The 27,136-nt window shown below is 37.8% G+C and overlaps 1 protein-coding gene across 2 annotated transcripts in view; it reads left to right on the forward strand.

Annotated features, from left to right (window-relative positions):
- CCDC126 (coiled-coil domain containing 126) overlaps positions 1 to 26,594 on the forward strand; it is a 105,473-nt gene extending 78,879 nt beyond the window's left edge. For both annotated transcript variants that reach the window (XM_055314561.1, XM_055314560.1), the window contains exon 3: positions 24,826 to 26,594. In XM_055314561.1, coding sequence (XP_055170536.1) covers positions 24,826 to 25,010 — 185 coding nt within the window. In that variant the 3' untranslated portion in view covers positions 25,011 to 26,594. The remainder of the gene's footprint in view (positions 1 to 24,825) is intronic.
- The last annotated feature ends 542 nt before the right edge of the window (positions 26,595 to 27,136 follow it).

A 27,136-nucleotide genomic window follows, 5' to 3' on the forward strand; every position in this document is an offset into this window, starting at 1 on the left:
TGTAGTTAGGAGTCTCTTATGGTTTGTCTCCTTTTCTGATTTTGTCTTGTTTTATTTTCCCTCCCTTCCCCTATGATCCTCGTTTTGTTTCTTAAACTCCACATATGAGTGAGATCATATAATTGTCTTTCTTTGACTGACTTATTTTACTTAATGTTGTACCCTTTAGTTCCATATGTGTCATTACAAATGACAAGATTTCATTTTCTGATGGCTGAGTAATATTCCAGTGTGTGTGTGCGTGCGTGTATACTGCATCTTTATCCATTCATCTGTCAGTAGACATCTAGGCTCTTTACATAGTTTGGCTGTTGTGGACATTGCTGCCCCTTCCGATCATTACATTTGTAACTTTGGGGGTAAATACCCAGTAGTGCAATTGCTGGGTCATAGGGTAGCTCTATTTTCAGCTTTTTGAGGAACCTCCACACAGTTTTCCAGATTGGCTGCACCAGTTTGCTTTCCCACCAACAGTATAAGAGGATTCCCCTTTCTCCACATCCTTGTCAACATCTGTTGTTTCCCAACTTGTTAATTGTAGCTATTTGGACCCATGTGAGGTGGTATCTCATTGTGATTTTGATTTGTATCTCCCTGTTGCCAAGTGATTTTGAGTGAGCATTTTTTCATGTGTCTGTTGGCCATTTATATGTCTTTTTTGGAGAAATGTCCATATATTCTGCCCATTTCTTCTTGACTGGATTATTTGTTCTTTGGGTGTTGAATTTGTAAGTTCTTTATAGATTTTGGATACTAGCCCTTTAAGACATTTGCGAATACTTCCTCCCATTCTGTCTGTTGTCTTTTGATTTTGTAAACTGTTTCCTTTGCTGTGCAAAAGCTTTTTATCTTGATGAAGCCCCAGTACTAATTTTTGCCTTTGGAGATGTGTCTAGCAAGCAGTTGTTGTGGCAGAGGTCGCTGCCTGTGTTCTGTAGGATTTTGATGGTTTCCTGTCTCACATTTAGGTCTTTTATCCATTTTGAGTCTATTTTTGTGTATGGTGTGAGGTCCAGTTTCATTTTTCTGTCTGTGGCTGACCAGTTTTCCCAACACCATTTGTTGAAGAGACTGTCTTTTTTTCTTTGGATATTCTTTCCTACTTTGTCGAAGATAAGTTGACTGTAGAGTTGAGGGTCCATTTCTGGGTTCTCTATTCTGTTGATCTTTGTTTCTGTTTTTGTGCCAGTTCCATGCTGTCTAGATGATTACAGCTTTGTAATAGAGCTTGAAGTCTGGAATTATGCCACTGGCTTTGGTTTTTCTTTTTCAACATTCCTTTGTCTATTTGGGGTCTTTTCTGGTTCCACACAAATTTCAGGATTGTTTGTTACAGCTCTGTGAAAAAAGTTGAAGGTATTTTGATAGGAATTGCATTGAATGTGTAGATTGCTCTAGGTAACATAGACGTTGTAACAATATTTGTTCTTCTAATCCATGAGCATGAAATGTTTTTCCATCTCTTTGTGTCTTCCTCAGTTTCTTTGATGAGTGATCTATAGTTTTCTGGATACAGATCCTTTGCCTCTTTGGTTAGGTTTATTCCTAGGTATTTTATGGTTTTGGGTACAATTATAAATGGGATCTACTCCTTAATTTCTCTTTCTTTTGTCTCATTGTTAGTATATAAAATGCAACTGATTTCTGTGCATTTATTTTATATCCTGCCACTGCTGAATTCCTGTATAAGTTCTAGCAATTTTCGGGTGGAGTCTTTTGGGTTTTCCACATACAGTATGATGTCATCTGCAAAGAGAGTGTGACTTCTTTGCTGATTTATTTCTATTTGTTGTCTGATTGGTGAGGCTAGGATTTCTAGTACTATGTTGAACAAAAGTGGTGAGAGTAGACAGCCCTGTCATGTTCCTGACCTTAGGGGAAAAGCTCTCAGTCTTTCCCCAGTGAGAATGATATTCTCTTTTCGTATATAGCTTTTATGATATTGAAGTATGTTCCCTCTATCCTTACACTGTGAGAGTTTTAATCAAGAAAGGTTTGTACTTTGTTAAATGCTTTTTCTGCATCTGTTGAGAGGATCATATGGTTCTTGTCCTTTCTTTTATTAATGTAGTGTATCACATTGATTCGCAGATGTTGAACCACTCTTGCAGCCCAGGAATAAATCCCACTTGGTCTTGGTGAATGGTCCTTTTAATGTGCTGTTGGATCCTATTGGCTAGTATCTTGGTGAGATTTTTTATATCCATGTTCATCAGAGATATTGATCTGTAATTCTTTTTGGTGGTGTCTTTGTCTGGTTTTGGGATCAAGGTAATGCTGGCCTCATGAATTTGGAAGTTTTCCTTCGTTTTCTATTTTTTGAAACAGCTTCAGAAGAATAGGTATTAATTATTCTTCGATGTTTGGTAGAATTCCCCTGGGAAGCCATCTGGCCCTAGACTCTTGTTGGGAAATTTTTGATTACTGCTTCAATTTCCTTGCTGGTTATGGCTCTGTTCAGGTTTTCTATTTCTTCCTGTTTCAGCTTTGGTAGTTTGTATATAGTCTCTAGAAATGCATCAATTTCTTCCAGATTGCCTAATTTGTTGGCATGTGGTTTCTCATAATATGTTCTTATAATTGTTTGTATTTCTTTGATGTTGATTGTGATCTCTCTTCTTTCATTCATGATTTTATTTATTTGGGTCCTTTCTCTTTTACTTTTATAAGTCTGGCAAGGGGTTATTCTATCTTATTAATTCTTTCAAAGAACCAGCTCCTAGTTTCATTGATCAGTTGTACTATTCTTTTGGTTTCTATTTCATTGATTTCTTCTCTAATCCTTATTAATTCTCTTCTCCTGCTGGGTTTAGGCTTTATTTGCTGTTATTTCTCCAGCTCCTTTAGGTTAGGTTCTGCATTTGAGACCTTTCTTGGTTTTTGAGAAAGGCTTATATTGCTATATACTTCTCTCTTAGAACCACCATTGCTGTATCCCAAAGGTTTTGAACAGTTGTGTTTTCATTTTCATTTATTTCCATGAACTTTGTAAATTCTTTAATTTCCTGATTGACCTATTCATTCTTTGGTAGGATGCTCTTTAACCTCCATGTATTGTGATTGAGTTCCAGTTTCAAAGCATTTTGGTCTGAAAATCGCAGGGAATGATCCTAATCTTTTGGTACTGGTTGAGACTTGATTTGTGACCCAGTATGTGATCTATTCTGGAGAATGTACCATGTGCCCTTGAGAAGAATGTGTATTCTGTTGCATTAGAATGGAATGCTCTGGGGGCAGCCCAGAGTGGCTCAGCATAAACGCACTGCCTTTGACCCAGAGCATGATTCTGGAGACCCAGGATCCGGTCCAGCGTCGGGCTCCCTGCATGGAGCCTGCTTCTCCCTCTGCCTGTCTTTCTCTTTCTCTTTCTCTCTCTCTCTCTCTCTCTCTCTCTCTCTCTCTCTCTCTCTCTGTCTCTCCTGAATAAATAAATAAAATCTTAAAAAAAAAAGATAGAATGCTCTGAATATATATGAAGTCCATCTGGTTCAGGGTGTCATTCAATGTCCTTGTTACCTTGTTGATCTTATGTGTAGATTATCTGTCCATTGGAGTGAGGGGGGTGTTAAAGTCCCCTGCTATTACTGTATTATTATTGATGTGTTTCTTTAATTTTGCTATTAATTGGTTTATATAATTGGTGCTCCCGTGTTAGGGGCATAAATATTTATAATTGTTAGATCTTCTTATTGGATAGGCCCATAAATTATGATATAGTGTTCTTCATCATCTTTTATTACAGTCTTTGGTTTAAAATCTAATTTGTCAGGCATCTCCAGTGGCTCGGTGGTTTAGCACCACCTTTGGCCCAGGGTGTGATCCTGGAGACCCAGGATCGAGTTCTGTGTTGAGCTCCCTGCGTGGAGCCTGCTTCTCCCTCTGCCTTTGTCTCTGCCTCTCTTTCTCTCTCTGTCTCTCACGAATAAATAAATGAAAATCTTTAAAAATAAAATGTAATTTGTCTGATATAAGGATTGCTTTCTTTTGATGTTCATTAGCATAATGTGTGGTTTTCCACTCCCTCACTTTCACTCTGGAGGTGTCTTTGGGTCTAAAATGAGTATCTTGCAGTCAGCATATTGATGGGTCTTGACTTTTTAAAAAATATTTTATTTATATATTTGAGAGAGAGAGAGAAAGCATGAGCCAGGAGAGGGGCAGAGGGAGAAGGGAGCCTGATGCGGGGTTTGATTCCAAGATCCTGGGATCATGACATAGCTGAAGGTAGACACTTAACTGACTGAGCCATACAGATGCCCCTGGGTCTTGCTTTTTTTATCTAATCTTACACCCTGTGTCTTTGCCCATTTACATTCAGAGTAACTACTGAAAGATATGAATTTAGTGCCATTGTATTACCTGTAAAGTCATTGTTTTTGTATATTGTGTCTGTTCCTTTCTGGTCTCTGTTACTTTTGGGCTCTCTGTTTGCTTAAAGGACCCCCTTTAATATTTCTTGTAGGGCTGGTTTAGTGATCACAAAATTCTTTTAGATTCTGTTTGTCCTGGAAGCTTTTTATTTCTCCTTCTATTTTGAATGATAGCATTGCTGGATAAAGTATATTAGCTGCATGTTTTTCTCATTTAGCACCCTGAATCTATCATGCCAGTCCTTTCTGGCCTGCCAGGTCTCTGTGGATAGGTCTCTTGCCAGTCTAATGTTTCTACCCTTGTAGATTATGGACCTCTTGTCCAGAGCAGCTTTTAGGATTTTCTCTTTGTCTCTGAGATTTGCGGGTTTCACTATCATGTGTTGAAGCATTGACCTATTTTTTTTTTTAAGATTTATTTATTTATTCATGAGAGATACAGAGAGAGAGGCAGAGACATGAGCAGAGGGAGAAGCAGGCTCCTCACAGGGAGCCCGATGCTGGACTCAATCCTGGATCCCAGGATCACGACCTGGGCCAAAGGCAGGCGCCCAACTGCCGAGTCACCCAGGTGTCCTGCGTTAACTTATTTTTATGGATTTTGAATGTATGGATTTTTCTGTGTCTCCTGGACTTAAATGCCTGTTTCCTTCATCAGATTAGGCAAGTTCTCAGCTATAAATTGGGCTAGTATACCTTCTCCCCTCCTTCCTTTCCTCTTCTTCTGGGGTCCCAATTATTCTAATATTGTTTTGCTTTATGGTGTCACTTATCTCTAAAATTCTCCCCTCATGATCCAGTAGTTGTTTATCTCTCTTTTTCTCAGCTTCTTTATTCTCCATCATTTTGTCTTTATCACTAATTCTCTCTCCTGCTTCATTTATCCTAGTAGGTGGAGCCTCCATTTTTATTGCATCTCATTAATAGCCTTTTTGATTTCACTTTGATTAGATTTTAGTTATTTTATTTCTCCAGAAACGAATTCTCTAGTGTCTTCTATGCTTTTTTCAAGCCCAGCTTGAAGAAATAATCATTATAATCGTTATTCTGAACTCTACTTCCGATATCTTATGTCCATACTGATTAGTTCCTTCAGTCAGTACTGCCTCTTATTCTGTTTTTTGAGGGGAGTGTTTCTGTCTTGTCATTCTGTCTAGAGAAGAATAGATGAACAAGAGAACAAAATACTAAAATGGCAACAGCGACCCCAGAGAAATATACACTAAACAAATGAGAAGAGACTTTGCAGAGAGTGGGTGCTTTCCTATTTGTAGAATTGCAGCAATTTTTTTCTTAGATCTCCTGTTGAGTTTGCAGGTGTTCAGAATAATTTGATGGCTATCTAGCTGAATTCCTGGGACCAGACAAAATACGGTCTCCTGCTCTTTCACTTTCTGGGACTCTGCTTGTCAAATCATGATTTTTTTTTTTCCAAGTCATGATTTTAAAATGGAACTAAATCCGTGAAAATTGAATCCTAAAGTACCTTTATCAAAAGCCTGATATATAGCTACTTATCAATTACAACTCTTGGAGGTGTTTCAAATAATTCTTTAAAATAATTGGTTCTTTCTTCACTAATCTATTTATTTCCATGATGTGCTTGTTTTATCCAAAACTGGAACTCATTAATTTTGTAAGAATACTGACTATGGGGCAGCCCCGGTGGCGTAGCGGTTTAGCGCCGCCTGCAGCCCAGGGTGTGATCGAGTCCCACGTCAGGCTCTCTGCATGGGGCCTGCTTCTCCCTCTGCCTGTGTCTCTGCCTCTCTCTCTCTGTCTATGAATAAATAAATAATCTTAAAAAAAAAAAAAGAATACTGACTGTTATATTCTTATGATTCAATTTTGACAAGTTAGTGTCTGATTTTCATAGAACTATACCCAACCCAGCTTTCTAGATTACTCAAAAGGTTCTGATGTTTGGGACTAAAATTTCTGCTCCATTCCTGATCCTCTAACAACATTGGTGCAAATACTTGCCTTGCTGCTTGCTTGGGAGAGGAATGTATAGGTGATTCTAACATAGATAAAGAAAGTTGTTATGTAGATTCTGATTGGCAATTATTTCAGGTTGCAGCTTGAGAAACACCAGCACTTTATCTTTTGTGTCATCAAAATTAATCATGTTGGAAAAGAAGATTCCAGTGTTGGATTACTGCACCCTAAGGGGCATTTGGTTCCTGTCATTCAAAAAATTGTGATTTCAGTATAGCTGTATATCAGTGGCCAGTCCCAGGGTCCAAAGTAACTCTGGGCACTAGTGAAGATGAAAATCTTTGGAATGTCCCTGTCCCACCTGCCATGATTTTGGAGATGAGGAGAGGGAAGCCTCAGTGAGCACTTTAAATTTAAATCCTGAAACTTACATCCTTCAGTTTGGGGATATTTTTCTTAAATTATTTATTTGATTTCTTCTGCCCTATTGTTTTCATCCTTTCTTTCTGAAATTCTGTTTTTCAGCATTTGGACCTTCTGAACTGATCCTTGAATTTTCCTTTATTGACTCTCCAATTTTCATCTCACTATCTTTTTGCTTTATTTTTTGAGATATTTACCATTTTCAACTCTATGGAGCTTTTCATTTTCTCTCATATTTTTAATTTCTTTTTTTATATTTTTAATTTCTAAGAGCTTTTTTATTTCTCAAAGATTATCAGTGATAGGTTTTTTTTTTTTTTTTTTATTTGACAGAGATAGCACAAGCAGGGGGAGCAGCAGAGCGAGAGGGAGAAGCAGGCTCCCTACTGAGCAGGGAGCCTGACATGGGGCCTGATCCCAGGACCCCAGGATCATGACCTAGCCAAAGGCAGATACTTAACTGACTAAGCCACTAAGCCACCCCAATGGTAGGCTTTTTGAAATGTTTGTTTTTTGTTTTTTAAGATTTTATTTATTTATACATGAGAGACACACAGAGAGAGGCAGAGAAATAGGCAGAGAGAGAAGCAGGAGCCTAATGTGGGGACTCGATTCCTGGACCATGATCACAACCTGAGCTGAAGGCAGATGCTCAACTGCTGATCCACCCAGGCATCCCTCTTTGTTTCATCGAAATATATCTGATGATCCTTAACTTTTTGCAACTTTTTTTTATTTTAAAGATTTTATTTATTTACTTTATAAAGAGAGGGCGAGAGCAGGGCTTGCACCCTTGTAGAGATTGAGGAGAAGTGGACAGGGGAAGGGAGAGGGACAAGCAGACTCCATGCTGAACACAGAGCCTGTCATGGGGCTTGATCTCATAACCCTGAGATAATGCCCTGAGCTGAAATCAAAAGTCAGATGCCTGACTGAGCCATCCACGTGCCCCGAGATTTTATGTTTTTTAAGTAATCTCTACACCTAATTTAGGTTTCAAACTCACAACTCTGAGATCAAGAGTCCCACATTCTATCAACTGAGCCAGCTGGGCTCCCCTGAGGCTTCTTTAAAGAGTGAGATACTAAAAGTTTAATAGGACGTGTTGAGTTGTCGTGTGGCATTCAGTATAATATGATCTGGTTGGGACATTTTCTTGGTAGTATCCGTAATATTTGTAATGACTTCTGATACCAACTACCTGGAGTTAGGTCAAGTTTCACAGGTTAAGAGCATAATCATCCACAATCCTCACTTCACACGTTAGCCATAAATTTGGGTGTTTATAGGCCACTCTCAATTCTGATCAGTTGGCTAGAAATTTGAGTGTTCCCACTAACCCCTTAGGTTTGATAATGAATTAGATCACCTTAAAGAACTCCCTGAAAGCACTATACTTACTATTATTGTTTCATTATAGCAAAAAGAAAACTAGAACTAGCCAAAGGGATACACATAGAGCAAGGTCTTGGAAGGTTTCAAATGCAAATTTTCTGTTGTTTTCTCTTTCTTGAATTAGTTTGCATTACCCCTGTGTGACCATATTAAGAGTACTGTAAATTAGGGAAGCTCACCTGAACTTTGTATACAGAATTTTTATTGGGGTTTTATTGTGTAGGTGTGATTGCTTGGATTATTGGTCAGATGGTCGAATTTGATTTCCAACCCTTCTCTCATTTGACATTACTGAAAAGTCTGGACTCCCTAATCACAGAGTTTGATCTTTCTCACATGCCAGCCCCCATCCTGAATAATCTCATTAGCATAAACTATCTAGGGGCCCAGTCTGAGTCACCTTGTTAATGTAAACTATCAGGTGGGGTCCCAGGGTTTAACTGTGAATAACAGACTCTCTTATCACTCAAGACATTTAAAACAGTTGGAGGCTACCTTCCAGGAACTAGGGACAAAGGCCAGCGGAACTCTATTATATAATCTCAGTGGCTGTTTGTGGTATACCAAATATCAGTGTATTTAGGTCTTTCCTCTTGAGCTGGTCAGATTCCCTAGAGAAGGACTTCCAATCTCTTGCTGGAGAGTGTAGGCCTCCCAAGTGTTCTAGGATCTGAATGAGAGGAAAGGCTGGGCAGCAACAGGTAGTCTCAGCCTCACTGAGTGAGTGAATTGTAAATGTTAACTTACTCCTTAGAGTCTTCAGTGTGGTCCCCAGGCCCTCAATTGTTTTACTGGCTTCAGAAAATGTATTTTAGGGATCCTTGGGTGGTTCAGTGGTTTAGCGCCTGCTTTCAGCCCAGGGCATGATCCTGGAGACCCAGGATTGACTCCCACATTGGGCTCCCTGCATGGAGCCTGCTTCTCCCTCTGCCTGTGTCTCTGCCTCTCTCTCTCTCTCTCTCTCTCTCTCTCTCTCATGAATAAATAAAATCTTAAAAAAAAAAAAAAAGAAAATGTATCTTAGATTTTCTGCAGTGAGCAAGGGGCTATTGCCCAGTTAGGGAGTCTTCTAGATAATTTAGGAATCACATATCATTATATGTAAATTTTCACTCAATTCTCCTGTTTTAGTCCCATCTTTACCTGTTTCCTTTTCTTTTTTTTTTTTAAAGTAGGCTCCGCGCCCAACATGGAGCGCATTGAGGGTCTTGAACTCTTGGCCCTGAGATTGAGACCTGAGGTGAGATCAAGAGTTGGATCCTTGGGCACCTGTGTGGCTCAGTGGTTGAGCTTCTGCCTTTGGCTGAAATCGTGAACCCGGGGTCCTGGGATTGAGTAGGGAGCCTGCTTCTCCCTCTGCCTGTGTCTTTGCCTTTCTCTCTGTGTCTCTCATGAATAAATAAATAAAATCTTTGAAAAAAAAAAAAAAGAGTTGGATCCTTAACTGACTGAGCCACTGAGGTGCTCCAACCCCTATTTTCATTGGTACCCTCTATAAGAGTTCCTGGGCCTTTTAAGAACTCCACAGATAGTTGAATTGCTTCTTGGTTTTTCTTCTAAGATCCAACTTTTTCAGGTTTGCTAAGTCAGTGAACACTCATCCTGCTTTCCAACTTCTGGAGTTGTGAACTATTGTCTCCTGTTATCTTTGGCCTCATGGATGTATGCTTAAAAAAAAGAAAGAAAAAGAGCAAAAAGTGCCCTTACTATTTTGGTGGAGTATCCACATACCTGGGATGCAGGGATGTAAGAGCATCTGGCTCTGGGGGCACTGAAATGGAACAGGTTCTGCCCTCGCCTTGACAAAATCCAGAGGCAGATACATGGGCAGTGGTGAAACAAGAAAGGAATTGATTTCAGTGAGGCCACTCCTGGGAGACAGTGGACTAGTGTGTTCTAAAGACTGTCTCCAAAGTGCTGAAAATGCTTCTAGGTTTATATAAAGAAAATGTGGGACAAAGGTTGGTAGTTTGGTGGGGGTAGTTTGGGTTCCCATCTTGGGATGCTTTGTCCACAAGATCTTGAATTAAGAGATTAGCTGGAAAGAAGACCTTAATCAATTAGAAAGTACTGACTGAGGTCAAAATGAAGGTGGGTGACTCCTCTTTTCATCCAGAGTCAGCAGAGGTTAAATATCTTTTGAATATCTTTATCTGGAAATGCCCTGGACACTATTTTTTCTTCTCCCCTTTATGATGGTTCTTATGAATTGATGAGGATTAGCTTGCATTGGCTCTTGAGGATCAAATTAAGATGACTTAGTGATAGGGATCCCTGGGTGGCGCAGCGGTTTCGCGTCTGCCTTTGGCCCAGGGCGCGATCCTGGAGATCCGGGATCGAATCCCACGTCGGGCTCCTGGTGCATGGAGCCTGCTTCTCCCTCTGCCTCTGTCTCTGCCTCTCTCTCTCTCTGTGACTATCATAAATAAATAAATTAAAAGAAAAGATGACTTAGTGATAAAGGAGATGTTATACACTGAGATGGAGGTACTTGTGGCAGATTAGAGATGCAGAAATTACATTGTTTGCTTTCTGCTTAGTCTAAGGACACTGATAGAAACAACAAAGATACAAACCTTTTAGAACAAGAGGAATGCTTGAAAATAAATTCCTTCTACTTGAGCAAAATAACTGTGATATTTTAAAGGGTAGCAGCCATCTGTGCTATGCTGCCCAGCTGTGCATAACCACTCGATTTTTAAAGCAATCATCAGACCTATCTACATATGGTATTTGATAAACTATGTTTTAAAATTTAATATAAGGTAAAAATATTTCTGCCATTGAATACATACCTATATAATATAATGGCCACGTGGTATTTAACCAATTCCCTGAAATAATGCTTTACTTATTTCTGATTATAAATATATGTTTATTATGAACATTCAGATATTGCAGAAATATACAACATAGATAAGTAAAAGTAGGGCAGAGAGAATGTCAGTTAATTTTACCCATATTGGGGGAGTGTACTTTTCCTTTAAGAGCTAAATAGTAAATATTTTCAGATTTGTGGGTCATATGGTCTCCATTGCAATAAATGAGAATGGCTGTGTTCCAGCAAATCTCTTTTATTTACCAAGAAAGCAGCCAACCAGCTGTAGTTTGCCTACACACTATCTAGCACATTGTTTTATTTCAAACAAAAATAGGATTGTACTGTGGATAGTAGTTTACAGCTTATCTGTTTTCACTTAATTACTGTGAATATCTTTCCATGTTATTACATATAGGTCTATTATCCTGTACAGTGACTTAATGTTGTTTCATTTTTTAAAAATATTTCATGTTTATGTGAATGTTTCTGAAGGATAAATTTGCTAGAAGTGGAATTTCTTGGCCAAGGATATGTATGTTAAATTTAATAGACATCTGTAAGATTGTCTTTCAGAATGGCTCCACCAGTATACATTCCTATTACCACTTTCCCACCAGTATGAAAGTGCCAGTTTTTCCACACTGACAATTTAATTTTAAATGACCTCTACATGTTTGCTTTTGCATTTCTTTGTTTACAGGACCGGTTAAAAGATTTTGTTAGCTATTTGTATTTCTTGCTTGTGTGAGTGAATTGTTTGTATCCTTTGCCAATTTTTCTGCTGAGAAATTTCTTAATTGACTGATTCTTTATAAAAACATTAATGCTGTTATTAAATGTTACAGATGTTTTTCCTCTGGTTTTTCAGTTGCCTAATAACTTGGTATATTATTTAAAAATTCATGTAGTAGAATGTGTCTTTTTTTTATGTTTTAGTTTTATGCTTAAAATTTTTCCTTCAAAGCTTACACTCTAATATGGTAGGGTTTTTTGTTTTTGCTTTTACATTTATGTAATGTAATTGAGATTTCTGGTGTAAGCGGGAAGAGATGCAGGTTCTTTTTTCCAAATTAGGTAGCCTGTTATTCTAGATTGATTATTTGAATCCTATCTTTTGCTTCATTAATTTGACATGGCAGTGTAAATTACAATAAAATGAGGATTTTACAAGTTCTGGAGTACTCGAACCTTTAACCATCTATAGAAACTATTTCACTTCCTGTTGTTACACAAAAATGCTAGTTGATCAAAAATATTATTGAATGGTCTTCCCTTGAAATATTTAACCTGTTTTTCCCAATTGGGAAAAAAAAAGTTACTTTATTTATTTTTATTTTTATTTATTTATTTTTTTGCATAAGCTACTTAAAAAAAAAAGATTTTATTTATTTATCAGCCAGAGAAGGGAGCATGTGTTGGGGGAAGGGACAGAGAGCAAGAGGGAGATGCAGACTCCTCACTGATCAGGGAGCCCAGTGTGAGGCCTAATCCCAGGATCATGACCTGAGCTGAAGGCAGACGGGCTGAGCCACCCACCCCTAAGCTAATTAAAAAAAAAAAAAATGTTAGTCTACAGTGGATTGTTACTATTGCAGAGGTCATAGGCAGATCAGTTCAGCTTTATAGATCACTGTCTGATGTAATTTTGTTTCTTCCCATGTAACATTATTTCTTGGATTCTGGGTTTAGCCTAGAACAATGAATTTGGGATACTTGATCAGAGTTTCACAGTGACTATTCATGGAATGCTTTGCAGTTGATGCAATGTTTCCTATACTGTTTCTGAATCTATCTATAACAATACCAGTATTTTATCAGTACAGACTTTTTCCATCCAAAGACTGACCTGTCATTTAAGAGTTTTGGTTTTATTTATTGTATGCCAATGTGACTAAACATTTTTAAAAGATAGACTTCAAAAACATTTTGGGAGAATTGGAGAACAATTTAATGTTAATATCTATTTATTTACTTTAAAGATTTTATTTATTTATTTGAGAGAGCAAGAGAGTGCATACAAGTGGGGGTAAGGGCAGAGAGAGAGGGAGAAGCAGACTCCCTGCTGAGCATGGAGCCCAAGGTGAGGCTCAGTCCTAGGACCCTGAGATCATGACCTGAGCTGAAGGCAAATGCTTAACTGACTGAGACATCTAGGCACCCCTAGAGAATATCTTTCAAGGTTGATAAAAACCAATTAAAAAGAATTCCCTGAGCTGGGGACTTTGGGAAAATGGACATCCCTCTTTTCCCTGTTCCTGTAATACCCATTTAAGTACAACTGAAAACTGTGAACATTTATATAAAACAAACGTTAAGGATCTGGAAGGGAAAAAATAAGACTGGCTACGGATGTCAGGACATGTATGATCCCTGTTTTGTTTTGTTTTGTTTTAATCTCATGTATTCCAGACTTTGAGCTGAAGAAGCCAGTAACCTCCCCGACAGAAGCCTGTTATAGCCAAGAAAGGGGCAGCCTGGCAAGATAGAAAACTTTTAGACAGTAACACTTCTCCAGCCAAATATCACAGAAAAATATTGTGGCTGCATCAGCACCTGCATGATCAAAGGCCAAATGGAAATCCTATATTTCCACCCTTGTGAAGCTATAATGAGGCATCCACATCTCCCTTCCTTATGGTAGACCTCCCTTATGGAGACCACATGAGGAGCCAGGACCTCCATGCCCACTGGCAAGTAATGAGGTGCCCATCCCCCACCCTTGGGGTGATGTCAGAGGTGTCAGGACTTTCACTATTGCCGAGAGGTAAGGAGACCATTCCTACAACAATATCAATGAAAAGTATCAATGGGGACCTGGAACTCCTGCCTCCATTCAGCAGTGATGAGGAGCTCATCACCCTCAGATGACAATGGAGGCTAAATGGGGAACCTAGGCTTCTTCTATCTGGCAGTAGTAAGGGGTCACCCCTCTGCCCTGCCACAGTGGTATTAGAGACTACTAACATAGGATGTTTAAATAAGTCCAGGACTTCCTAAACTAATATGTGTCCGGATTTCAAATATAAATCACTTGTTGTACCAAGAATTGGGAAAAGCTCTAACTGAGAAAAGAAAATTGACAGGTGTTAGAAATATCTGAAAAATATTTTAAAGCAGGCATTAAAAATGCTTCAGTGAGGAATTAATGAACATAGAACAAATGAAAAACTAGCCTCAACAAAGGAATAGAAAATCTTAGCAGATAAATAGAACATATAAAAAAAAACCAAATGGAAATTTTTAACTGAAAAGTACAGTAATTGAAACAAAAAGCTCAGCAGATTGACTTAACAGAATGGAAATGAAAGAATCAGTGAACTGGAATATGGAACAATATAATTACCCAATCTGAACAAGAGAAAAAATAGACTGGGAAAAAAAAAACCCTAGAGATTTAGAAACCTGTGGGGCTATATAACAAAAGATGTAATGTTTGTGTCATTGGACTTTTTTTTTTAATTTTTATTTATTTATGATAGTCACAGAGAGAGAAAGAGAGAGAGGCAGAGACATAGGCAGAGGGAGAAGCAGACTCCATGCACCGGGAGCCCGATGTGGGATTCGATCCTGGGTCTCCAGGATCGCGCCCTGGGCCAAAGGCAGGCGCCAAACCGCTGCGCCACCCAGGGATCCCTGTCATTGGACTTTTGGTAGGAGAAGAGAATAAGGGCAGAGCTGGAAAAGTACTCCAAAAATAATGGTTGCCTGAGATGCCTGGGTGGGTCAGTCGATTAGATGTTTGCCTTCAGCTCAGGACATGATCTCAGTGTCCTGGGATCAAGGCCCGTGTTGGGCTCTCTCCTCACTGGGGAGTCTGCTTCTTCCTCTCATTCTCCCTCTGTGCTCTCTCTCTCTCTCTCTCGTAAATAAATACAATATAAAAAAAGAATAATGGTTGTAAACTTCCTAAGTTTGGTGAAACATAGACCTCAAATTCAAGAAGTTGAGTGAACCCTAAATAGGACAAGCCCCCTAAAATATATCAAAATATATCATAATTAAACTTCTGAAAACTTAAAGAGCTACTAGAAAAAAAAATCTTAAATGCAACTGGAGGAAAAATGACACCTTTCTTCACATAAAATGAGTCATACGTGGTAAAGAGAGGTGAAGCTTATGTATTTCACTCAGATTGGTAAAATGACTGTGATAAGTTATGTATATGGTGTAATATCTAGAGCAACCACTAAAACTTTACAAAAAGATACATTCAGAAACACTATATATAAATAAATTTTAAAAATTCTAAAAAATATTCCAAACAGCCTACAAGAAAGCAGGGGAAAGAAAACAGAAGTGAAAAACAGAACAATTACAACAAAAAGTTAAATGGCAGACTTACATCTTAATGTATAACATTTGCATTAAATATAAATGTTCTAAATATACTGGTTAAAAGACATTGGCAGACTGGATTGGGAAATATGACTCAAGTATGTACTGTCTGCAAGAAACTTATTTCAAATTTAATAATATTGACTGGCTGAAAGTAAGAGGATGGAAAAAGATATGTAAGCAATGTAAAGTAGACTTCAGAGTGAAGAAAACTAGGAAAGTCAGAGAAGGACATTGTATAATCATAAAAGGGTTAAACCGCCCAGAAGAAATAACAATTCTAAATTTGTATGTGTAAAGTGGTAGAAATAAAAGGAGAAATAGGTAAATCCTCAATTATAACTGAGCTCTTAAAAACTCCCCCTCTCAGGAACTGATAGAACTACTTAGATCTTCTATATCTTGGCAGATTTTTGAAGAACAAGTTCTAACCAATGGGATCTTACTTTCATATATAGAAGCTCCATCAACAGCAGCAGGAAATACCTGTTTTTTGAGTCCATCGAATAGTTACCAAAATAGATCATATCCTATGCCGTAAAACAAACCTCAATCCATTTAAAAAACTTGAAATTGTACAGAGCGTGTTCTCTGACCACAATGAACTAAAATTAGAAATCAGTAATAGGGAAAATCTCCAAGTAATTAGAAAGTAAAAACCACATTTCTAAATAATCTATGGATCAAAGAAATCTGAAGGGAAATTAAAAAAATTTTTTGAACTAAATGAAAATGAAATTACAGCATAAAAATTAGCATAAAAATTGTGGGAACTCCGTAAGTATTAGGGAAATTTAATTTTTAGTTTAAGAATTTCCAAAAAAGACCTCTCTAGTCCCAGATGCCTTCACCGGAGAATTCTATCAGAAGTTTAAACTGGAATACCAATTCCACACGGTCTTTTCCAAAAAATGGGAAAGAACATTTCTCTCCCATATCTCTCATGAACACAATTATGAAAATATTAGCAAACAGAATTCAACATATAACAAGGATTAAAAACAAAGACTATTTATTTGAGAGAGAAAGAGAGGGAGAGGGACAAGCAGACTTTGTGCTGAGAGCAGAGCCTGATGTGGGGCTTGATCCCAGGACCCGAGATCATGACCTGAGCTGAAATCAAGAGTTGGTTCCTTAACTACCTGAACCACCCAGGTGCCCCATAAGAATTTAACCTCAAGGCTAAGTGGTGTTTATTCCAGGGATGCAAGGCTGGTTCAATTTTTAAAATCATTCAATGTAATCTATCATATTAACAGGCTAATGAGAAGTAAATGGGTGTTAAAATGAAAGGGTAATGGGTTTTTATGGTAATGGAAATATTCTGCATTTTGTATTGATGTCAGTATTCTGATTGTAATGTGTATGTAGTTTCATAAGATGTTACTATTGGGAGAAACTAGGTAAAGGTACAGGAATTTCTGTATTTCTTACAGTTATATGTAAATCTATCATTATCTCAAAGTTAAAAATTTATTACCATTATATAAGAAAAGCAAACCAAACCTGTAATGAGTAGTTTTTTATATTCTAAATATGTTAAAGGAAAGTTAATTTCAGAATTTCTGTTCGAAGTGATTTTGATGTGGCTATTTAAAATGTAGCTTATTTATGGTTTATATTACTTAGTCAAGTTCATTTTCCAGCTTTTCTTTTCTCATTCAAGAAAAATAAGGCTTCTTTTATGTCCCTAGGCATTTAATTTGTATTTAAAATTTGACAGGAACATGTCTGGATCCACTTATGTGGTCTAAACACTGTGCCTTGCACTCTTAAGTAAAGAAGTAATATAATTTTTATCGAATGACACAGTTTATTCAGTAGTCAGTGGGAGAAGGTGGCTGTATTAGAAATGTAGAAGATTAAACAATGTACGTTTGATTGTAGAGTTTATGAGGTTTTTGAAACCACTTTTACCTAACAGTACTGTCTTTGTTCAATTTAAATTAGTTCATGTTTCTTAGGAAACATTTTATTGCTAGCTTCATAATAAACTTTATAGTGGGTAAGTCACTCTGATAGCTAAGAAGTGACTTCTAAGCTTTCTTCCTTGCACCGTTAAGCTGTTGTTACTGGTGGTAAAATGTCAATTTGAATTTGAAAAATAATAATAAGGAAATGTTTTTGACTTTTATATTAAATACTTTTATTTTCAGTAGTCATTTTGTGTTTTATTGCATTTTAGTACTTTTTTTGTGTACACGCATGGTTATCTTTGTTTACATCTGCCTTTTCTATATGACAGATTTGAGGCAGCTCATAAGAATACAGACAGCAAAACCTATTGAGTTATAAATAAGAGATAAAGCAGAGAGACATAGGTATGGGGTTCCTGAAGGTGTGTATACCTGCTGTTTGTGCTGGTCTTGTGCCTGGTTGTCTTCAGATTTGTTACTTACCCTTTGTCTTCTGTTTTGTATTTCAAGGGAGACTGATTTGAGTAGGTGGTGTTCCCCAAGTTCCCAAATCAGTGAGCTTCTGCTTGGGTTTAGCCAAAGGGGGGCATTGGCGGTAGTTTGGAAAGTTGGAAGAGGGAAAGCCTTGATTTCTAATTTTCTATTTTTTTCCTTCTCCGTCTGCCTCAGATGGTATCTCTTTGGTAGCCCCAGCTTCTTTCAGACTGCGTGCCTTGGTTTTGTTTGCCACTGGGTGTCCTTGTATTTGGGCTCTGGTTACATCCCTGCTTTCTCCCTCCGTTCCATAGGTCTTGGTGTGACAGTGGCTTCCTACTATGCCTCACAGTCCTGATTATGCTTAGTGTAGTTAGAATCTTTTTATATGCACCATCTTTAGTATATTTAATAGCATTATATCCTCCTTTTGGTTTTTGTGTATAGTGAAATAATTGGGCTAGCTACTATTTTGATGGTATCTGTGTTTTTGTTAGAGTTCATTTTTTTTTTCTTTCTTTCCTTCCCCTCTCCTCCAAACTATTTGATTTCTTCTTCCAGAATAGGAAGCTTAAAGCAGAAATAGAACAGCATCAAAGGGCTTTACTTCTGGGGCACCTGGGCAGCTCTGTCAGTGAAGTGTCTGACTTCCAGGTCATGATCTCAGGGTCTTGGGATCTAGTCCTGGTAGGGCTCCCTGCTCAGTGGGGAATCTACTTCTCCCTCTCCCTCTCCTCCCTTCCCCCTGCCTGTGTGCTCTCTCTCTAATAAATAAATGCTTTTTTTAAAAAAAGGTCTTCATGGGATGCCTCAGTGGCTCAGTGGTTGAGTGTCTGTCTTTGGCTCAGAGGCAGAGAAATAGGCGAATTCCGTATTCGGCTCCCTCCATGGAGCCTGCTTCTCCCTCTGCCTGTGTCTCTGCCTCTCTCTCTCTGCGTCTCTCATGAACAGATGAATAAAATCTTTAAAAAAAAATCAGATTTCCTAAATCTGATCCTTCACGTCAGTCTCAACAATGATATCATCTACTAAACACGAGTCAGATATTGAAATGTTTATTTCAAACATTTGTTGGGTGTCTGCTGTGTGATAGGTATCAAAATGGTGAGCTGAGAATAAAAGGATGGATGTAATATGGTCTCTGATTTCAAGTAGTTTTTAGGGGTTCTGAAAAGAGGCCCACGGTAGGAAAGGAGTTATTGCTAGCACCTTCAGTGATAGGGCTTTATGGAGAAATACTGTGGACTCTCATATAATATAAACATGTATGTAATTCCTGTAAATAGGTAATCCCATCAAATTAAACATAAATTTATATTGTGAATTAGAGAAAGGAAATTTTGGTTATATTCAAAAGAATCTCAAGTTCAGGAAACAGTATTTTTGTTTGTCAACTAACTGATTTTATATCATGGAGCAAAGTAGTTAAAATCTGTTTTTTTTTTTTTGTAATGTTTTATTAAAAACATGATTTTAGGGACACCTTTGTGGCTCAGTCAGTTAAGCCTCTCTGACTCTTGATTTCAGCTCAGGTCATGATCTTAGGGTCATGAGATCAAGCCTCGTGTTGGGTTCTGTGTTGGGTGTGGAGCCTGCTTGGGATTCTCTCTCCCTCTCACCCTCCTCCTCTCCTTGCTGTCTCTCTGTCAAAAAACAAAACAGTTAATTTTAGAATATTTGAATGGGTACATTTAACTATTTAGGACATTGGTTTTTGTTTTGTTTTGTTTTTAAAGATTTTATTTATTTATTTATTTATTTATTTATTTATTTATTTATTTTTATTTATTTATTTATGATAGTCACAGAGAGAGAGGCAGAGACACAGGCAGAAGGAGAACCAGGCTCCATGCACCGGGAGCCCGACCCGGGACTCGATCCCGGGTCTCCAGGATCGCGCCCTGGGCCAAAGGCAGGTGCCAAACTGCTGCGCCACCCAGGGATCCCAAGATTTTATTTATTTATTCATGAGAGACACACAGAGAGAGAGGCAGAGACATAGAAGGAGAAGCAGGCTCCTTTCAGGGAGCCTAGTGTGGGACTGGATCCAGGATCCTGGGATCATGCCCTGAGTCAAAGGCAGACACTCAACCACTGAGCCACCCAGGTGCCCCTTTAATAAACATTTTCTAATCACTCTCTACCATCAACCACCACTACTATTCTCACTACTTTCTGATTTTTTTTTCACTTTTTACACATTGTGATAACTATGTATATAACATAAAATTTGTCATTTTAACCATTTTATTTTTGTTTTATCTTTTCAAAGTTTTTATTTATTTTTTTTGACAGGGAGAGAGCACAGGCAGGGGGAGCGGCAGGCAAAGGGAGAGGGAGAAGTGGGTTTCCTGCTCAATTGACGTGGGGCTCCATACCAGAACCCTGGGATCATGACCCGAGCCAAAGGCAGATGCCCAACCAACTTAGCCACCCAGGCACCCTCATTTTAACCATTTTAAAGTGTATAGTTCAGTGGCATGAATTATAGTCTCAGTGTTGTACAACCATTACTATTATCTTTCTAAAATTTTCATCATCCTAAACAAGAAACTGACCATTAAGCAAGAACTTGCCATTTCCCCATTTCCTGGCCTTTGGTAATCTCTAATCTACTTTCTGTCTTTATGAATTTGTCTGTTCTAGGTAGTTCACATGAGTGGAACCATACAATATTTGTCCCTTTTTATATCTGGCTTATTTCACTTTGTATAATGCCTTTAAATTCATGCATGTTGTTGCATGTCTCAGAACATCATCCCTCTTGGGGCACCTGGGTGGCTCAGGCAGTTCGGTGTCTGACTCTTGGTTTTGGTTTAGGTCATGATTTCAGGGTCGGGAGATGGAGCCCCACATTGGGCTCCAAGCTGGGTGTGGAACCTGCTTAAGATTCTCTCTGCCTCTTCTTCTGCCCCTCCCCACTCTAAAAAAAAAAAAAAAGGACATCATCCCTTTTTATGGCTAAATAATATTCCATTGCATTCATATCCACATTTTGTCAATTTCTTCGTCTGTTGGTGGACATTTGGATTGTTTCCACCTTTGGGATATTATGAATATTGGTGTACAAGTGTCTCTGGGTCTCTTTTCAATTTGGGGGAGTATATACATACCTAGGAATGGAATTCCAGGGTCATGTGGTAATTTTATGTTTAGCTTTTTGAGGAACTGCCAAACTGTTTTCTACAGTGGCTGTACCATTGTATATTCACACCAGCAGTGTATGGGAGTTCCAGTTTCTCCATATGCTTATTACTAAGGCTTATTTTCTTCTAAAAGATTTTTTTTTTATTGAAGTATACTTACTTTCTTCTAAAAGAAATTTTTTATTGGAGTACACTTAACTGTTAAGTATACTCCATATATATGTTATGTGGAAAGCACATTATTTCCTTATTTTTAAGTATGGAAGCTCAAGTATAAGATGCAGATTTTCTTTTTTTAAGCTTTACAAAAAAACAAAATAAAACAAAAAACTCCTTTTGCATTCCATAAAAATTGACAGAAAAGCACCTGGCCAGAAGAGCAGACGGTCAGCAGGCCCCACTCCGCGCCCCCACCACGTGGGCTCCGTGGGACAGGGGCCAGTCTGTGCAGGATGACCCTGAGGGCCACCTCCTTTCTCCGGGAGCTGTCCCCTGGCCCCCCGGCCCCAACCCCAAGCAACTCCCAAACACACGTGGAATCAGATTTCCAGTTTTTCTTCTCTCTTTCACACACCACAGTTAGTTCATAAATTTTTTTTGTTTTACATTTTTTACACCAATGTAACAAAAAGGGGGGGAGGGAGGGGAGGCGGGGGGGGCTTGGGCAAACAAAAGCACACGGGCTCTGGAAACGAGAGTTCTGATGGCAAAACGTTGTGGGAAGTAGGCCTCGGAGACGGGTGTTTACTGGGCTTTATTCTGGGGAAATGGCGCTGTGCGGTCGCGATGCCGGTGTTACGGGACCTGGTGGGGGCGGGGCGGGGGCAGAGGACGAGTTTTCTAAGAAAGGACTCTACGGAGTCCTTTACTAATACTATACTATACTATACTATACTATACTATACTAAATTACTATATTAATTTCAGCTATACAATATAATGATTCAGCAATTCTGTATGTTACTTAGTTCTCATCAAAATAAGTATACTCTTAATCCTCTTCTATCTATTTTATCTGTCTCCCCTATCTACCTCCCCTCTGGCAACTACCAGTTCTCTGTATTTGTGAATCTGTTTTTGGTCTTTTTTCCTTTGTTTGTTCATTTGTTTCTTAAATTCTTCATGGAGTGAAATTATATGGTATTTGTCTTTTTCTGTCTTATTTCACGTAGGATTATATTCTCTAGCTTCATTCATGTTGTTGCAGATAGCAAGATTGCATTCTTTTTTATGGCTGAGAATATTTCATTGTATGTATATGATACATCTTCTTTGTTCATCTATGGATGAACACTTGGGCTGCTTCCATATCTTGGCTATTGTAAATAATGCTGCAATAAACATAGAGATGCTTTTATCTTTTCAAATTAGTGTTTTTGTTTCCTTTGGATAAATACTCAGTAGTGGAATTACTGAATTATATGGTAATTCTATTTTTAATATTTCGAGGAACCTCCATACTTTTTTCCACAGTGGCTACACCAGTTTGCATTCCCACCAATAGTGTTGTACAAGCATTTCTTTTTCTCCACGTCCTTGCTAACACTTGTTATTTCTTGTTTTGTTTTTGGCTATCCTGACTGTATAAGGTGATATCTCATTGTGTTTTTTAGTTTAAAGATTGTATTTAATTCTTTGAGGGAGAGAAACAGATTACACGAGCAGTGGGGAGAGAGAGAAGCAGGCTCCCTGCTGAGCAGGGAGCCTGAGGTGGGACTCCATCCCAGGACTCTGGGATCATGACCTGAGTCAAAGGCAGATGCTTAACCAACTGAGCCATGCAGGCACCCCTCTCATTGTGGTTTTGATTTGCATTAACTTTCCTGATGATAAGTGATGTTGAGCATCTTTTCATGTATCTGTTAGCCATCTGTAGGTCTAATTTGGAAAAATGTCTATAATAGTCCTTTGTTCCCCCCCCCCCCTTTTTTAAGATTTTATTTGAGAGAGGGCCAGAGAGAGCATGAATGGAGGGGAGGGGCAGAGTAAGAGGGAGAAGCAGACTTCCTGATGAGCAGGGAGCCTGACGCAGGGCTCAATCCTAGGACCCTGGGATCAAAACCTGAGCCGAAGGCAAATGCTTAACTGACTGAACCACCCAACACCCCTGCCTTTGTCCATTTTTAATCATATTATTATTATTATTTTTTGGTGTTGAGTTGTATAAGTTCTTTATATATTTTGGATATTCGCCCCTTATTGGGTATATTGTTTGCACATATCTTCTTCCATTCAGTAGGTTGCCTTTTGTTTTGATGGATTCCTTCCCTGTTCAAAAACTTTTTATTTTGGTGTAGTCCCAATACTTTAATTTTATTTTTGTTTCCCCTTGCTGGAGAAGACATATCTAGAAAAATGTTTCTATGGCCAATGTCAAAGAAAGTTCTTCTTATGTTTTCTCCTAGGAATATAGGTCTCACATAAAGGTTTTTAATCCATGTTGAGTTTATTTTTGTGTATGATATTAGAAAGTGGTCCAATTTCATTCTTTTGCATGAAGCTGTCCAGTTTTCCCAGAACCATTTGTTGAAGAGATTTTTCCTATTGTCTATTCTTACCTCCTTTGTCAGGAATTAATTGACCATATAAGCACAGATTTATTTCTGGAGTCTATTCTGTTCCATTGAGCTATGTTTCTATTTTTGTGCCAGTACTGTACTGTTTTTCCCTTTCTTTGATTATAGCCATCCTAGTAGGTTGAAGTGGTATCTCATTGTGATGTTGGGCGTTTCCTGTGCTTATGACACATTTGCACATCTTATTTGGGGATATGTCTGTCTATTCAAGTCCTTTGCTCATTTAAAAAATTGGGTTGTTCGGGATCCCTGGATGGCTCAGCAGTTTGGTGCCTGCCTTTGGCCCAGGGCGTGGTCCTGGAGTCCCAGGATCGAGTCCCACATCAGTCTCCCTGCATAAAGCCTGCTTCTCCCTCTGCCTGTGTCTCTGCCTCTCTCTCTCTGTCTCTCATGAATAAATAAATAACATCTTAAAAAAATAAATAAAAAACTGGGTTGTTCATCCTTTTGTTGTTTAAGACTTCTTTATATGTTTTTGAGATCAAGCCCTTGTCAGATACATGATTTGTAAATATTGTGTTCCATTCTGCTTGTTATTTTCACTTTCTGGATAATGCTCTTTGATGCCCAGAAGTTTTAAATTTTGATGAAGTCGAATTTATCTGTTTTTTATTTTGCTTGTGCTTTTTCTGATCTCTTTGTAACAGAACCATCAGCAAACCTATCAATTGCTGTTAGATGACTGTTGGGGCTCAAGTTGCTTTTTTTGGTTCGGTATCAGCATAAAATAACAATATTAGTTGAGACGGAGTACCTCATATAGACTAAGTACCTTTAGGAAGCTTGAAAATATAATTCTAAGGATGAGTCATAATTGTATTCTTTCCAAGTAAATCCTATTGAAACCCCTTAAACCTCCAAAGAGATGTAAACTTCCCGGTCATACTGGAAAAAATTTAAGTCCGTACCACTTGCTAGTATCTCTAATACACTGATCAGTTTTCTGGCATCTGCCCTGAATCCTAGGCTCCCCCACTCACACATACACTTCAGCCTCTGGAGGATCCAGGTTTCTTGTTTCTGCATTTCATTGAATTTCTTACTTAGCTCACCCAGTTTTTACCTTACCTGCCTTGTCTACAGTCATCTTTACAAACTGCTTAAGAAACTCAAGATAAATGGGGTTCCTTACAGAGGGAATACAACTCTGAACCAGACTTTAAGTGTTTTTATTGCACTAGAAAAGTGAGTTTCCCTTACATTTATAACTCTGAAATTCCTTTAGGAAGCTCTATATATGATGCTATTTGCTATGCTATGTTAAAATAATTAGGTTTTTCCTATTTGTAGTATGAGTGCTTTCTCTCTAGTATATTTTCTCTCTGATGGCTCAGTAATGTTTCACTTTCCCTCTCCCCTCAAACTAGGAAAATACAAATATGAAGTGCTCTATCAGTGTTTAATACAGTTTATTCTGATTTTTTCCCCTAGCGGATCTAAAAAGAACAATTGCTGTCCTTTTAGATGACATTTTACAACGCTTGGTAAAGCTGGAGAACAAAGTCGACTATATTGTTGTGAACGGCTCGGCAACCAACACTACCAATGGCACCAGTGGAAACCTGGTGCCAGTAACCGCAAATAAAAGGATAAATGCATCAGGCAGCATTAGATAGCAGTTGAAGATCACCTGTGCTGCTACATCCACCGGGGATTATATCCTATGGCAGAAAGCCTTTCAGTTGCTGGCTAGGATAGATTAATACTGTACAATAAAAGCCCCACGCATTTCTGAGGAATATGCTGGATTCACAGAACTCTAATTCTGTATATATATTTTAAAAGTTATTAGTTTGCTTTCAGGCAAGTCTCTTGAATGCTGTATTATATCCTTAAAGGGAATTTGATAACATTATTGATGTAGTAAGCAGGTAGGTGATCTTTGTATAAATCTTTTGTTTGAGATCAAGGTGAAACAAAAACACTGAAAGATATGGGTTCATTTCTATAAAATATTTATTTAAATATATCACATGCTTTTTTAGACAAGTGGAGAATATTGTTATTGGATCATTTTGTCATTTGTTCTCAATAGATTTAACTGTTAAACCAAGACTATTAGAAAATGTGCTTACTTCCAGTACTATATTTTGTTACTCAGATTATGAGCAGAGAAAGGAAGTATAAAGTTGAAAATAGGATTTTGAAGTCATGACCCAAAGAATGTCTTCATTTGCACTATCCTTCGGAATAACTGGAGGTTAATTATTGTATATTTTGAAAAATTACATTTGTAAGAGTATAATCTTGAAATGGTTAGCAGCCACTGTCCATAAACTATTCTAAACATTGAGACAAATAACATAAAAATAGTAATCTCTAATCTCATACATAACATTTTCTTACATGTATCATAAAGAATAGAAGATATTTTTATGCTCAAATTTAACATAAGTATTCATGATTTTTCACATACATGAATATTAATTTAAGTGTTTAACCCTTTGAGTGTCTATGTTATGTGGAAAGCACATTATTTCCTTATTTGAGTAATTTTTGCTTTTATTATGTTGACAGTGGAAGGGGCAAGTGAGATATTTGTGAGACTGGGACATTTAAAGTCTTTAGCCAGGTGTATATAATAAAGGTTTTTGTGTTACATTAAATTGCTTGGAAATGTCGACATTATGTAAGAGTATCTGGCTTTATGAAGTTGTAGATTTGTGTAACAGATACATTAGGTATTCATTTTATATAATGACCACTTAAAAACAATTAAGAGCATTTAAAATATAATTTAAGTTATGAAGATTGACTCTTCTTTTCAGGAAAACAGCTACTGTATATAGCACAAGAGATCCTAATCTTGGAGAATTCTAGGATAGAGCAAAGGACACCTTTATTTAAATTTCCGTTGTAGCAAATTTAATTGCCGTATAATGCCCAATATTTCATAGTATTTATTCTCTATTATAATAACTGCTTAAGTGCAGCTAGCTTCTAGACTTAGACTATATTGAATTTAGTTTTGGATAATGTATTGTTCATTATTATAATATGCTACCACACATAGTAGCAATAATTAAGATGTTTTATTAAAATAAGTATGAGAAAATATTGTTTCATGAAAGGTAGCTTTCTAAACTCTTTTCTCTATACTCTATCTTTATGTGAAGAAATTAATTACATACCATTGCCAGGTGAAGTTTGGAATAATTGTTCAGTCTTAATAGATGTGGACATTTTTGTTTTTCATTTGTTTTCAGGGATGAAATAAAATATATTATTTGTACTTACAAAGTGTTACAAGTTTTTTTTTTTCATGGTGGTTGTACATTTAATAAGTGGTAAATGATTGAAATGAATCTTAGATAACTTTGGGTTTTGTTCTATCAACTGCAGATACCTTTTTCAAAAGAAAACAATGAAGGGGTGCCAGGGTGGCTCAGTCACTTAGGTGACCAGCTCTTGGTTTTGGCTTGGGTCATGATCTGGTTGAGATCATGAGATTGGGCCCTGCATCCAACTCTGCACTCACTGTGGAGTCCGCTTGAGATTCTCCCCTTCTCCCTCAACCCCTCCCACTCATGCTCTCTTTCTCTCTAAATTAAGTAAATAAATCCTTAAAAAGTAAAAACTCAACAGTAAACTTCAACTTGAGGGTACAAACCTAGGAACCACCTCTGATCATAACCACCAGACTTGGTCCCATCAATCCCTGAACTCAGACTCTCCTGTCATGAGTAAAGCAATTTGTGGGTTTTTTTCTAAAGATTTATTTATTTACTTGGGGGGAGGGGCA

The sequence above is a fragment of the Nyctereutes procyonoides genome, unplaced genomic scaffold (assembly GCF_905146905.1).
Source record: "Nyctereutes procyonoides isolate TBG_1078 unplaced genomic scaffold, NYPRO_anot_genome, whole genome shotgun sequence".
Lineage (NCBI taxonomy): Eukaryota > Metazoa > Chordata > Mammalia > Carnivora > Canidae > Nyctereutes > Nyctereutes procyonoides.